We start from the raw sequence: 15,859 nt of genomic DNA on the forward strand, positions 1-15,859 counted from the left end.
TTTTCAATGTTTCTGTCTTATTTCCTCTACTTCTTTCTGAATAAGCCAACTAAACTTTAAGAATACCTAAATTTTGAACCTCTGTCTCTCTGCGAGTGTCTTTGCAGCTTGTGACTTTTTAGAAACTCTTGAAAAGCATGCTATTGTTAGACTCTTAAATCTCACATTGCCACCTGTCCTGGTTTCAGCTGGGATAATTTTCTTCCTAGTAGCTAGTGCAGTGCTGTGTTTTGGATTTAGTCTTAGAACAATGCTGACAGCACACTGATGTTTTTTAGTTCCTGCCAAGTAGCCCTTATGTTGATCAAGAACTTTTCAGTCTCTCATGTTCTGCCAGTGAGGAGGGGCACAAGAAGCTGGGAGGAAGCAAAGACAGAACACTTGACCCAAACTAGCTAAAGCGGTATTCCATACCACAGCATGTCATACCCAGTATATAAACTGGAAGTAGTTACCTGGAACTGGTAGTTTACCTGGAAGGGCAGATTGTTGCTTGGATCAGGCTGGATATTGGTCAGCAGGTGGTGAGCAGTTGCATTGTGCATTTCTTGTGTTTATTGTTTTTGTTTTGTTTGGGGTTTTTTTTCCTTTCCCTTTTGAGTTTTTATCTTTCTCTCCTGTTTTTTACCTCTCCTTGTTATTTCTCCTTTATTATTATTAATAGTATTATACTGTACTTTAGTTATCTTTGGTTACTAAACTTCTTATCTCAACCCATGGGTTTTACATTCTTTTGATTCTCCTCCACATCCCACCTAGGGTGGGGGAAAACGTGGGGTGAGTAAGCAGCTGTGGGGTACTTCATTACTAGCTGGGTTTAAACCATTACACCACCATTATTCTTTATTTGGCTTCAGCTCTTGTGGCACTTCCAATTATACCAGACAAACCTGAACTGCTTCTAAAGACTCTATCTTTGCAAAAGAGCCAGAATATGCAGTACTGTCATTCAAAATATAAAATTTTGTATTCAGTAAAAAACTCTGCAGATCCATCTATGCTCTTAACTCTTTCATTCTTAAAGAAAGGGAATGTCTCCACAGTTGAAAAGACAGGCAGATGTCAGGTTGCTCTTCTCCTTTCTCCTTTGATTTTTACAAATGGAAAGCTAATACTGTTCTTCAAATAAAAAGAAGCCTGGATTGTTTCATACATTACTATTTGCAAAGCCTGCCAAAGACAACAACCTCCACAAAGAACTACACATGCCCAGTCACTCTGGTTTGTATGCCGTCCAAGAAAAGCATAAACAGAGTCATATTCAAAAGCCATTTTTAGAATAATGTGGGTAAGCTAGGAGAGTAAGGAACTATGTAAGGATGGTAGAACTGGGCCTATACTTGTGTAATGTTTATTTTATAACACATATCAGTTTATAAACTTACTGCATCCTTGGGTGGAGGCTCTCCTTCCTTCTTTACTTTTTTACCCATTCTGAAAAAAAAAAACAAAAATAAACCAAACAAACCTAAAAAAGCAGCAGACAGATAAACTCCCTCCTGTGTTTTAGGAATTAGCTTGCTAGTGATTTAGTAAAGTATGTAAAGCTTGACTTTCTCATTCACTTGACTGACCTAATCAGTTTGAAGATTTCTCTGACATAGTAATTTCTATGCAGAAAGAAACTGATGAACACATTTGGTGAAGTCCATCTGCCAACAAAATGCATAACTAAAAAGAAAAATCTGAGACATCACAGGCTCAGGTTTTAATGTGATACAAATCATAGAATCATAGAATAGTTAGGGTTGGAAAGGACCTTAAGATCATCTAGTTCCAATCCCCCTGCCATGGGCAGGGACACCTCACATTAAACCATATCACCCAAGGCTTCATCAAACCTGGATGGAGCCTCCATCCAACTGCCAGGGATGGAGCATTCACAATCTCCCTGGGCAACCCATTCCAGCGCCTCACCACTCTAACAGTAAAGAATTTCTTCCTTATATCCAATCTAAACCTCCCCTGTTTAAGTTTACCCTGTTTAAGTAATACCATGCATTTCTGTAAATTATTTTAATCTGCATCTATAAATCATATATGAACTTAAAAGTCTTATTAGGATATTTCCCCATATCTACACCTTCTATGTTGGCACACATTCTATACAAGTGCAGAATGTACAAGTAAGTTCTACCTTGAAAATGTGGTTTGAATACTCTGTTCATATTTCACAGGAGACAAAAATCAGGTCTGCAGGTGCTAAGAAACAGTTTTGCACAGTACAAATTTCACTGATTTAAAAAAGTTACACCAATTTACACAAAGTCCAGCTTCCGTCTTCTGCCTTTTTTATATTAGCACATATTCACGTGAACCAGGCAGACCTTCTCAGCTGCACCAAATAGTAGCTTCTGAAGCATATGGATGTAATACCTCATGTGGACTTAATTTCATGTGGCTTGCAAAACTTCAACAGAGCCTTCTAGTTAAGCTGCAGGCAAAAGAGAAGAGCAACCTGACCCATTAGCAATATCTATGCATACAACATAACCCAAGTTATGCCAAACTTTGGTTTGTTTTTACACTGTGTAAAAACAAATACACACTGTTAGTACGCCTTACAAACTCCTTGATCAGTTCTCAAAGGGAAACACATATCCACCCTCAGCCAGGACTGTTCTGACAGTTTCCCTATGATATAAGAGATTATTTCCTAGTGCAACATGAGCTGTAGCCTGGCTGGTTACAAAAGTCAAGGCCATTGTTTGTTGTGTTCAACAAAAATCTGGAGCTCTTCTTGAATCCTCTGAAATTTTTCAGGTATTATTCCTCTACCAACTTCCCAAAGAAATTGTAACATGGCAGTACTGAAACAGGTTGAATAAGCACATCCTAAAAATGGATCTACAACTTAAAACTTCATAGGCAGGACACTAATTATGGTTTTTGAGGAAAACCCATACAAAGATTCTTCAGCTCCAATCTGCTTTACCTTAGTGCTTACGTTCAGCCTTGAGAAGGTGGCTCAGAGAAGACCTTATAACAGTCTTCCAATACCTAAGGGGGGCCTACAAGAAATCCGGAGAGGGCCTTTGTACAAGGTCATATAGGTATAGCACAAGGGGGAATGCTGACAAAGGGAAGATTTAGATCAGACATTAGGAAAAAATTCTTCACTGTGAGAAGACCAGAAAAGTTGTGGCTGCCCCATCCCTGGCAGTGTTCAAGGCCAGGCTGGATGGGGCTTTGAACAACCTAGCCTAGTGGAAGGTGTCCCTGCCTGTGGAACCGGGTGAACTTGAAGGTCTCTTCCAGTCCAAACCATTCTATGATGTAAAGAGATGAACACATACACAGACACTAGAATTCAGTGTTTCAGAAAGTGAAGCTTTGGATAGAGACAAATTAACATGTAAGAGGAAGCGTAAGGACAAATTACTGACAAAAAAAAATGATGGACATAGTACCTTCTGATTTATACAGTCACTATAGAAAATAAGCACCATACACACATAGAAGAATCAGATTTATAAAGACATTCAGGAAATCTGGGTTATTTAAATTGTGTTAAATCTTGGAATACAGATATGGGCACAATGAGAACTATTCAGTTCAGCTCAAATAATTTCAGTTATAAATCAAGCTAAAGTTCTAAAAAGCAATTTTAATTCTCAATGAGTTTAATTAGGCTTAAATCAAACAATTAAAAAACTAATCCATGTAAAAACATTTATTATATTGTACTATTAATGTTCACAGATTAAATAATTGTACATACTACAAGACTGTGAATAACTGAAGCCTTAAATTGTAAATATTTATTCATTCTATATAAATACACCCAACTTCTGAGAATGTTTTCAAGAAACTTATACATTTTTCTACGTGGTCAGAAATACTTGGTTCCTTAGTAATATTAAAAAAGCAACAGGTACAGAGAACATGGTAATTACTTTATTGTGGATTATGCCCCTCAGTCTGTTTCTTTGCTGCAGTTACTCTTCTGGATTTCAATGCATTCTGCCATCAATTGTTGTTAGTTTTGTTCCCATAAAGCTTTCTGTATTCAGTGGTCATTCTGTGACTTGAGGCAATGGTGAATGTGGAATTCTTTGGTTTGCTGACGATTAAAAATGTGTCTTCTGCATTGAATTTTAATTATCACAGACAATTGATGTGTACAGGTATCGAAAGACTACTGACCCATAAAAGAACTCCTTATTCAAATCCCTTTCTCACCATGATAACTGCATGTTGTCTTTTTTTCAGTAGGTTTACAGTACACATATCTTTGATTATCAGTTTACTATTCAGAATATTTAGAATTCAGAAAAAAATTGTAGCAGAATTTAGATTTTAAAATGTGAAAAAGTTATGGGTCTAAGTTAACAGTAAACTTATATTGAAAATTAAAACATTATTCACTTTTAATTAAGCGTAGTTAATGAATTTATTCCCAGAGAAACTGGCTAATGACAGTGTGGCATGGGTGTACTCTTCACTGGGTAAAAAATTGGCAGGATATCTGAGCACAAAGAGTGGTGATGACTGGAGTTAAATCCAGCTGGTGGCTGGTCATAGGGGTGTTCCCCAGAGCTCAGTACTGGGGCCAGTTCTGTTTAAAATCTTTTACCAATGATCTGAAAGAGGGGATGGAATGTATGCTCAATAGATTTGCAAACTACACTGAGCTGGGTGGGAGTGTTGATCTACTTGAGGCTCTGCAGAGGAATCTGTACAGGCTGGATCCATGAGTCAGAGCCAAGGCCAACTATATGAGCTTCAACAAGGCTCCATGCTACGTCCTACTCTTCGATCACAACAACCCCATGCAACACTACAGGCATGGGGAAGAGTGGCTAGAAAGGTGCTCCGTGGAAAAGGACTTGGGAGTGCTGGTTGACAGCTGAACATGAGCCAGCTTGTGCCTAGGTGGCCAAGAATGCAAACAGCATCCTGGCCTGTGTATAGTATAACCAGCAGGGCCAGGAGAGTGATCATCCCCCTGTACTCAGTACTGCTAAGGCTGCATCTCAAATTCTGTGTTCAGTTCTGGGCCCCTCACTACAAGAAAGACATTGAAGTGCTGGAGCAGGTCTGAAGAAGGGCAGCAAAGCTGATGAAGAGTCTGGGGCACAAGTCTGGTGAGGAAACGGGTTGTTCAGCCTGGAGAAAAGAAAGCTCAGAGGAGATCTTATCACTCTCTAGCACTACCCAAAAGGAGAGTGTAGTGACCCAAGTGTCAGTCGCTTCAAAGCAACAAGTGACAGAACAAGAGGAAATGGCATCCTGTTGCACCAGGGCAGGTTTGGATTGGATATTAAGAAAAATTTCTTCACTGAAAAGATTGTCAAGCACTGGGACAGGCTGCCCAGGGCAGCGGTAGAGTCACCAAACCTAGAGGTACTTAGAAGACATGTAAATGTGATGCTCAGGGACATGGCTTAGGGGGACTTGGTAGTGTTAGCTTAACAGTTGGACTCATTGACCTTAAAGGTCTTTTCCAACCTAAATGATTCTATGATTCTAAATCTTAAAGACAAAATAGAGAAAATTCTCATTTGAGTAATACTCTTTAGTTTGTGCTCTGTAGATTTCTAGAATCATAGAAGCATACCTTTTCCACATATGTTTTTTGAGATTAAGGGGCTGATTATTTTAAATCATGCAGAGATAGTGTAATAAAGGACTTAGCAGATGTAGCCAATGTGTAGTTAAGCAATCTATGAAGTTATCATTCTATGCTACTTCCTGTCCTTCACCTGGAATTTATTGCTGTCAGTGGCAGACAAATTAGTCTGCTTTGCTTCGCTTCCACCCTGTTTCAGTGCAGTGGGCTAATCAAGTGTTGCCTCTCAGCCAGGACAGTCATTACATCTAACTAAATCCTCATTCCAAAATTACATTCCCTATCACTCTCCCTCATCTCTGGCTGTTTCTGGTGCCTAAGCTCATCAGGCACTTCCCTATTTTACTCTGAACTTCACTAGGACCTCCAGCTTTCCCACAGGACCACAACTACCCCAGTATCAGTATCTTAAGTTGAACAAGTATCCAGAAACTGTGAGTAGCGTCCCCTACACTAAATTAGGCATCAGTACTTAAGTTAGTCACTCTCCTTGATAACTGATGGAGATCAAGTCAACATATTCAATAACCCTTAAGGCAGATTCATCTTAAAGTAGGTAGCTAAAACTGAACTGCACATTAAAAATAGCTACTTTTTCCTCAGACCAAAAGCAGAGTCTAGAGTTGTTAGCTTGTGTATTGACATTTACATTAACATCTAAAGTTAGCAAGATATACTTATTACCCTGATTCTCCACATGAATCCACATGACAGGCTAGGTCTGGCAGATACTATCACAGTAGACTGAATGTTAGCAGAACTCAGCATATGACAAAACACAGCCATCTTGTCTTTTTAGAAGTGGCTGAAGGAATAGGCCCATCCCCAGTAACATCTCTGTGACTAGAATGTTTTGCTTATAAAGGGAAAATGATTTTGAGGAAGGTCACAAATGTGGACTTTTTAGTTCAAAAATGGAACCCTCTAACCTCTTGGATATTATATCATGAACTGTCATCTCTGCCATGTCAAATAAAGCATGCAAAATTTATTTAGTTTTTGAAAGAGTTGTTGCAGATGCCTGCCCAGAAGAGCAGATTCCAAATAGTAGATCATAAGATAATGATAGACACATTTCCTGTAATTACTTCATTTTATTGTCTTGCACTAGGAACCTCTCTCAGTGTGAATAATTGCTTGGATTGCAAATCTGAGATACCCATTTATTTCTAGTCATTATACTTTTTTTGTTTTTAATGCAAGATGATGGCTAGAATCTCATAAACACTTCCTTTACAGTATGGAATATATACCTATAGTGTCAGAGTCCTGTTGTGCTTTAAAGATCATAATATTTCATGGCTTTAAGTCAGACAATGCATTTAGAAAACACTACTTGTTCTGTCTGCATCTTATGTTTTCCAAAACCTTGAATAACTGACACAACAACCTAAGACCCTGCATGTACTGAATATTAGCAAGACATGAGACAAAGAGCAGGTATAAGCCAAAGACACAGGCCAGCTGTGGAACTTACCTCTTAGTCAAGGAATTAAAGGTCTCTTTTGAGAGAAATTACTTCTATGGAAAAGGAATGCAAAGACAAGTATGTAAGAATAGCTTCCAGCCAGTTACTTATGGCATGATCCACTTGGCAAATTAACTGTCCCACGCTTTAAGTGAGCCTGAAGCTGTGTTACTACAACCTAGTCATGATTTTCAGTTTTCTCACTGAAGTGATGCACAAATGAGATTCTTTTTGCCTTGCAAATGATAATCATGTAATCCCAATTTAGTTCAGCTAGTTTCAGTGAAGTTTTGCTATTTCTTCTTATCTCACAAATTAAAATATTTTTTTTCTGTTATAACAGTGAAAATTGCTTATAAATTCATCATATTAATTGATTATTTCAATTGATCTTTGTAGGGACACTCTAGCTCTGCTGCCTTCCAATGCAATCAGAAAGAAGATACTAAAATTCTAATAAAAGCATTAGAAGACAATCTCACACAAGCTTTCTTGAGTCTGTAAACTAGTCTGTTTGCTAGCTGTGTGCCAGCTTAAACATCTTCCTCATCATTCTCTGGTAGCCTTGTAATGATTAAGAAAATAATGTGGAATAATCTTGAAACTTCCTTCTTTCTTTCTCCTAAATTCTTCCTCTGTCTTTCTTCTGTCCTACTCCTTATATATAGATTTGCCCAGTGCTGTAATGCCAATGCAAGCATTAATACACTATAAAAAACTGGGTTCATACAAGAAGAGAGTTAAAAAAAGATACCAGGTCCAATTTAATATTCAGTTTCTGAAGCTATGTGCTGTATGAAATTAATACATTATATGAGAGACCAATTAAGTCAAGACCTTTGAATTTGCTCACTCTTTTGTGCCTATATGTATATTATATAAAAAATAATCAAGTTAAATCAAGAATTAGCTACCATACAGATGTTAGCTAACCAAACGTAACAAGAATCTGCTTCCAGATACAAGACAAAACCCAAAAAGACTAAATATATTTTGATCATTCTGAGAGTTCATTTAAATAGTCATTTTAAAAAAATTATGCAGTTATTAAGTATACACACACAAAATAATTCTATTTTAAAAAAAGGAGAAAAAGAGACATGCAGAGTGGAGTACTCTGCAGACAAACCCTTAAAGCCAAGATGAGTTTTTAGTTAGATGCCAGGTTGAGGAAATAGCTATAAGAGAGAAAAGGTGGGGATTTTAGGTGAGCTAAAAAATAACATAATCATTTATTTAAAATCTCAGAAGTCTTAAGATACACTAAATACACTGGTAGTTTTTATTCACATTCTGATATCACACTAACATTCAGCTGAGTGTTACTTTCAAAAGGTAGAGGCTTAGATTTAAGAAAAGCCAAGATTCTCAGGTATTTGATCCCACAGCCTGATGCTGTGAAAATATGCAAGATATGCAATAAAATTTTGACTCATGTGCAGGCTCTGATTGATAGTAGCACCTTTTTTATCCTGCCCAAGGATGATACTTCATTGTTTTCTGAAGCTCAAGAGCTTGGTACACCTAGTAAGAAGTATACAGGGTCAGGAGTGTTTCAGTCATTTTGAGACCCTAAGCTGCAGAGGCAGAATGCATTTTCCAGTTAGTGCTGTGTAAAAGATGATGTACGAACATTAATTAAAAGAAGTAACAGGAACTAAAGAACATGGTAGCAGTCTTTTCAAATCATAGAATGACTAAGATATCTCAGCATAAGAAATCTCCTTCAGTGAATACGAACGGTCTTCATGGCAGATCAGTATTCTGCCTCCAGAATGGTAAAAGCCAAATGCTTCTAATAAGTGCATGAAACCAATCCCAAAAGTCAGATTTCTGCCATCTGTTACAGGGGTTTTATTTCCCTAAAGTACAAAGGTTTAGATCTCCTGAGTTTTTTTATGTTCTTCCTAACAATAGTAGCTATTTTTACTGTCCACATAAATGCTTAATCCTTTTACTCTTCATTCTTAGTCTGACAAGCTACAGCACAGGTCCAATTGTCAAGTGTACTGTATAAGGAACTACTCCTTAGATTTAAAAAGTGTGTAAACAGTTTAAATGTGTTATTTAATTCAACACAACATTTCCTCGTTCTTGTGTTACAACTTCAGTTAAAAGATGCCGACTTGATCTTTTCTACTTTCTTTTATAACTCCCAGTACATTCTGATTTATCACTTTTCTAAGCCGCCTTAATTATTTTTTCCATATAGCTTTTCCAGACATATATGTTTCTTGTCTCAGAGTCCCTCTGTGACCGTTAAATCTTTCTCAGATATGATGAACCTAACCTGAAATACCATAATCAATTCTAGAACACTACTGATTTATTCCAGTAATGTTATAACTTTCTGAGTATTAATTTTTACCCAATTTCCTCAGTCAAGATTTTCACTAAGCTATATATAGGTAATTTTCCCAGTTGATCACAATTAATTTAGGTTCACTACTGAAGAGTATATTTTTCCAAAGTGTAAATTACATTGCTTTCATCAACAATGAATTTTATCTGTCGCAGTGTTACCAGTTCACCTAACTGCAGAAGAATCCTCAGAAGTTTCTAGCAGTCTTCTTTAGTCATAATTTAAGTTATTTTATCTCATCAGGAAATTTTCCTTTCTCTATGTTATTGTTCATTTCCAAATTATAATGAACATAATAAATAGCATCAGACCTAGGTTCTATCGTTGGAGAATCTGAGACAGCCTGAAAGAATGAGGTTTTTAGAAATTATGTGTGTGATTTTAAATGACTCACTAAGAAGCATAACGGAATCCCTCATCCCATAAGAGACTAAAGAGAAATTTACTTAATCTAAAACAAATGAGAGCAGTTACACAACCAGTGCTTGAGCAAGAATACAGAACACTTTTCATACAGAAGTCAAAGATGGTCTGCCTTAGGAAAAAAGGCACTTTAAAGATTAGCAAAAATTAAAGTCACTCCTAAATTTTTAGCCAGCTGTGCTAATCATCTACATCTTAAAATGGATGCTCCTTCTGCCAGTTTTACAGGAACACCAGGTGAAAGGGACATTGTGAATGATCAGATTCATTCCCCTCCCCTGTCACAGCCACTGCAACATGTTAATCCCACCGGATACCTATTCTGCTGTGTCTTAAAAACCACTAGGTAGTTTGCTTCCACTTCTCTCTTTAGAAAGCTGTTCCACTGGCCAATTGCTCAGCAGCCAGGGACCTTTTCCAATTTTTATTCTACATTTATTCATGACCAGTTTTTCTGCCATTATTCATGACTATATTTGTGTCATATTCAAACATTTGTCAATTACTTTCTTTGCTGGCATGTTATCAAAATATATTATTTATACCAAATATTTATACTATGAATTATGTATAGGTTAAGGTAATACAATATTGGACTATATTATATATTGATGATAATTTGAGATTACCAATAAGAGTATAAAAGGTTCTGTTCTACAGACTATGCTCCTCTGCCAGCAAATCCGTACTTTGTTTTGAAATTCCTGTCTGCAGATGCCCCAAAACCTTTGTAATATCAATAAATCAGGTGAGATTCCTCCCTAACAGCCTAATTTCCTGTTAGTGTCCTTTCGGACAAAACTTCTGTTTTTAAAATGTTATTATTTTTCTTTATTTTTTCCCTTCTTTTTATCTATTATCCATACAATGTTAGGTTTCATACTTTTCATGTTACAGTCACACAAAAATTCTACATATCTGTAGTGCACTGTTCTTTCTTTATTCATATTCCCTATCTAAATTTTTTAATAGAATTCTTTTTCTTTACTATGTAAGTTTCCTTAAGGCACTTCCCCTGAAGAGTCTTTCTTCCTAGCTCACATCTAAAAACACTAGTCACAGTCATCCTCTGCTGAACTAGCCCATCCCATGCCTTTCCCTACCTTTGCTGACACCCAAGTCCCTAGGGTCCCAGTTTCTCATAGGGAATATTGTCAGGACCTCCTAAGTGCAGGATTTGCTCTGCCTGGTTTAAAATGCCATTTTATTTCGTTCTGATATACTTCAGCTGTTCTTAAATCTTACAATTATTTTATAAATCTTGGAATTGTCACTGCTATTCAAAAGGTGTAGTTGCCGCTCCCAAAAGGACAATAAGTTTTTAGGGTTTTTCTGGTTGTGGTTGGAGGAAACTTCAACGTACACTTTTAAAATATCAATTATAAAAAGTAATGATTCTGCTTTGACTTTGGGTCATGAAGTTTGAACGTCTGCAGGCACGGGGACCCCAGTTGTCTGAGCGCTAAGGAGCCAAACCCGCCGGAGGCGAGGCACGGAGCACCGCCGGCACCCCGCCACCGCGTTCATACGTTAGAGCTCTAACCGGCGACACCAAACAGATGATTTCTGCTTACTTGGAGCTGACAGTGACCAATCCCTCGCGGCACCTGCTCCCTTCGGGTGCCGCTGCTGCTCTCCGCCACAGGCTCGCCGCGGAGATTCCCCCCGACCCACCGCCGCCTTCCTCCCTCCCGCTCCGGGGCTGTCCGGACACGGGCAGCAGGGCCGGGAGCGACCCCCACTCACCCGCGGCGCACGGGCCGGACAAGACGTGCCACCCGGGGGCGATCACGCAGCAGCGGCTAGCGCCGTTGTTTCGGCGGTTGCTAGGAGACGCCTGTAGCGCATGCGCGGAGAGCGCCGGGTCCGCCTGAGGAGAGCCGTGGGGGAGGTTGATCTCGCCGCTGACGCTCTTCCCCTTCCTTCCCCTTTCCCGATTGTCTCAGGGCAGAGGCTTCAAGCGAGTTATTTTGGCATGAATTTCCACAGTCCTTCTGGAGTGATTTCACCATGACACCTGCATCACTCCGTTTTTCACAATTTGGCCCAACTCCAGAGTGCTGGAAAGGAATCTTCGAGGGAAGCATTAAGTCATCAATACCCAATGGGCAGGGATAGCGATGAAAAAATAAGTCAGTTATTTCTCAAAGCTAAAGGAAAAGGCACTTTCTCACCCAAAGAAAGCTATTTCTGAGAACTAATAAACATAGAATCGTAGAATCATAGAATGGATCAGGTTGGAAAGGACCTTAAGATCATCCAGTTCCAACCCCCCTGCCAGGGGCAGGGACACCTCACACTAAACCGTGCCACCCAGGGCTCTGTCCAACTTGGCCTTGAACACTACCAGGGATGGAGCATTCACAACCTCCCTGGGCAACCCATTCCAAAGCCCTACCACCCTTGCAGTAAAGAACTTCTTCCTTATATCTAACCTGAACTTCCCCTCTTTGAACCCGTTACCTCTTGTCTTATTGCTATAGTCCCTGATGAAAAGCCCCTCTTCGGCTTCCTTGTAGGCCCCCTTCAGATACTGAAAGGCTGCTATGAGGTCTCCACGCAGCCTTCTCTTCTCCAGGCTGAACAGCCCCAACTTTCTCAGCCTGTCTTCATATGGGAGGTGCTCCAGTCCCCTGATCATCCTCGTGGCCCTCCTCTGGACTTGCTCCAACAGTTCCATGTCCTTTTTATGTTGAGGACACCAGAACTGCACACAATACTCCAAGTGAGGTCTCACGAGAGCAGAGTAGAGGGGCAGGATCACCTCCTTCGACCTGCTGCTGGTCATGCTCCTTTTGATGCAGCCCGGAATACATTGGTGAAGTTCCTGATTACTGGAAAAAGGGAAATATAACCCCCATTTTCAAGAAGGGGAAAATGGATGACCCAAGAAATTACAGACCAATCAGCCTCACCTCCCTGCCTGTCAAAATCTTGGAGCAGATTCTCCTGGAAAGCATGCTGGGGCACATGAAAAACAACAAGGTGCTTAGTGACAGCCAGCATGGCTTCACTAAGGGGAAATCCTGCCTGACCAATTTGGTGGCCTTCTATGATGGGGCTACGGAACAGATGGACAGGGGTGGAGCAGTTGGTGTCATCTACCTGCACTTGTGCAAAATGTTCAACACTTTCCCACATGACATCCTTGTCTCTAAATTGGAGAAACATCAATTTGATAGGTGGACCACTCGGTGGATAAAGAACTGGCTGGATGGCCACACGCAAAGAGTTGTGGTCAATGGCTCAGTGTCCAGCTGGAGACCAGTAACGAGTGGTGTCCCTCAGGGATCGGTGTTGGGACCGGTCTTGTTCAACATCTTTGTCACTGACGTGGACAATAGGATTGAGTGCTCCCTCAGCAAGTTTGCTGATGACACCAAGCTGTGTGGTTCGGTTGATACACTGGAGGGAAGGAATGCCATCCAGAGGGACCTTGACATGCTTGTGAGGTGAGCAGATGCCAACCTCATGAAGTTTAACCATGCCAAGTGCAAGGTCCTACACCTGGGTCAGAGCAATCCCAGGCACAGCTACAGGTTGGGCAGAGAAGAGATTCAGAGCAGCCCTGTGGAGAAGGACTTGGGGGTGTTGGTTGATGAGAAAATGAACATGAGCCAGCTTCAGTGTGCACTCACAGCCCAGAAAGCCAACCGTATCCTGGGCTGCATCAAAAGAAGCGTGACCAGCAGGTCAAAGAAGGTGATCCTGCCCCTCTACTCTGCTCTCGTGAGACCTCACTTAGAGTATTGTGTGCAGTTCTGGTGTCCCCAACATAAAAAGGACATGGAACTGTTGGAGCAAGTCCAGAGGAGGGCCACGAGGATGATCAGGGGACTGGAGCACCTCCCATATGAAGACAGGCTGAGAAAGTTGGGGCTGTTCAGCCTGGAGAAGAGAAGGCTGCGTGGAGACCTCATAGCAGCCTTTCAGTATCTGAAGGGGTCCTGTAGGGGTGCTGGGGGTGGTCTCTTCATTAGGGACTGTAGTGACAGGACAAGGGATAATGGGTTCAAACTTAAACAGGGGAAGTTTAGATTGGATATAAGGAAGAAATTCTTTACTGTAAGGATGGTGAGGTACTGGAATGGGTTGCCCAGGGAGACTGTGAATGCTCCATCCCTGGCAGTGTTCAAGACCAGGTTGGATGAAGCCTTGGGTAATATGGTTTAGTGTGAGGTGTCCCTGCCCATGGCAGGGGGGTTGGAACTAGATGATCTTAAGGTTCTTTCCAAGTCTAACTATTCTATGATTCTATGATTCTGGGTTGTGAGCACCCACTGCCAGCTGAGGTTCAATTTCTTGTAGACCAGAACTAATAAACATAGATTCATAGAATTGTTTGGTTTGGAAGGGACCTTAAAGATCTTCTCGTTCAAGGCCCCCTGCTACAAGCAGGGTCACGTTCTACTAGAACAGGTTGCTCAAATCTCTGGCCCTGAACAGTCTGGATGTCTGTCTGAAAGCTGCCATGTTCACACCTTCATTTCTTTGTTGTTGTTTTGGGGTTTTTTTGGTGGGTTTTTTTTTGGGGTTTTTTTTTTCCTCATTCCTGTTTCACTATCTGTCTTTGGTGCATTCATTGGCAAAAAAAAAAGTTGAAAAAAAAGTTGAAAAGCTGTCTGTTCTTGCAAGAAACAGATAAAACAGTTATATGACTTAGAGCAAGGCGCAGGCAAATCTGTCAGAGCATCACTGGCTGTGGCCCTGCTGTAAGACACCAGCACAGAGCTTTGTCAGAAGGCCAAAAGACTTGTCTCCTTTCTATTATCAGCTCTGCGTTGATGGAGAAAGCCATGCTGTACAGATAATTGTGCTATTTTCAGAGTAATAATTCATTGTAGTATTCCTTTTTGCCAGCCAGGGCTATTTTGGGAGAAATACTAAGCCAAATTCTGAAATTAAATAACATTTTCTATCTTGAAATGCAGCTTAATTGCTATGAGCAACTGCAGAAGTAACAGGAAACAGACAAACATAATAATTTTGTGGCCTCAAAGTCAGGTAATAATAGGTAAAGAAATTACAGCTGCTCTCACCTCTCTCCTGTGATTCCTTTTAGTCATAAATCTCATTGCTTTCTCCCCAGATTTCTTATAATGTTGCACAGCAAGTATAAATTTAGTTCTATTTTTATAAGCCATATCAATCTGCTGAGATCATAGCACAAACAGATACTGGCCTTACAGTATGACAAATGTGTACTGTTGTAACAGAAGACTTGGTGGGTCATTTTTAGGTGTAAGCAAACCCCAAGAAGGTGTCTCATTTCACTTTTAACTTCACCCCTCCACAGAAAATTTATAGATTTATGATGACCTTGGAAGGGACCTTAAAGATCTTCTAGTTCAAGGCCCCCTGTCACTGGAAAGCAATGCAGTAAGAAGTCAAGAACCAGTATATCAGCAGGCAGGAGAAATCACGCTGAACTTTGAAGGCCAGTTTATGACTGACTGACATTCCATGAAATCTGGCTGATAGATCTGTCATGATTACAATGGTTAGTAGAGGTGACTACTAACACTGGCAGGGAAGAAAGGGAAAAATTTTGCAGTAGGTTGGTAGAGGCAAGTCACCTGCTTCACAAACAACTTCACATATCTTTATTTCTCTAAACTGCAATGGTAGGCAGGTGATAGAAATGTAAGAGATAAATTTAAATAGTGAAGGCAAAGATTTGGTTTTAACTCTGTGCTGGGTCTGATTTGGATGGAGTAAGTTTTCTTTGTAGCAGCTGTGTTGTAGATGTTGCCTGATGTTATCAAAACAATGTTGATAACACAGCAATGTTTTAGCTGTTGTTCAGTGGGTTTTACACAGTGTCAAGACTTCTCTGTTTCTCACCCTGCCCTGCCATGGAGTGGTCAAAGGTCTGACCCCAGCTGATCAAAGGGCCATTTTGTGCCATATAACATCAGTCTCAGCAATAAACCTGGGGGGTGGTCCTCCCAAGGTAGCTGTTGCCTGAGGACTGGCTAGGTATTGGTCTACTTGTGGGTGGTGGTGAGTGACTGCCTTTGTCAGTTGGGTTTTT

General features: G+C 40.2%; 1 protein-coding gene across 2 annotated transcripts in view; it reads right to left on the reverse strand.

Moving 5' to 3' along the window:
* The window catches only part of ARMC3 (armadillo repeat containing 3), a 47,503-nt gene extending 46,070 nt beyond the window's left edge, over nt 1-1,433 (reverse strand). For both annotated transcript variants that reach the window (XM_005152971.2, XM_031052519.2), the window contains exon 1: nt 1,386-1,433. In XM_005152971.2, coding sequence (XP_005153028.2) covers nt 1,386-1,433 — 48 coding nt within the window. The remainder of the gene's footprint in view (nt 1-1,385) is intronic.
* Between the last annotated feature and the right edge of the window lie 14,426 nt (nt 1,434-15,859).

The sequence above is a fragment of the Melopsittacus undulatus genome, chromosome 1 (assembly GCF_012275295.1).
Source record: "Melopsittacus undulatus isolate bMelUnd1 chromosome 1, bMelUnd1.mat.Z, whole genome shotgun sequence".
NCBI classification, from domain to species: domain Eukaryota; kingdom Metazoa; phylum Chordata; class Aves; order Psittaciformes; family Psittaculidae; genus Melopsittacus; species Melopsittacus undulatus.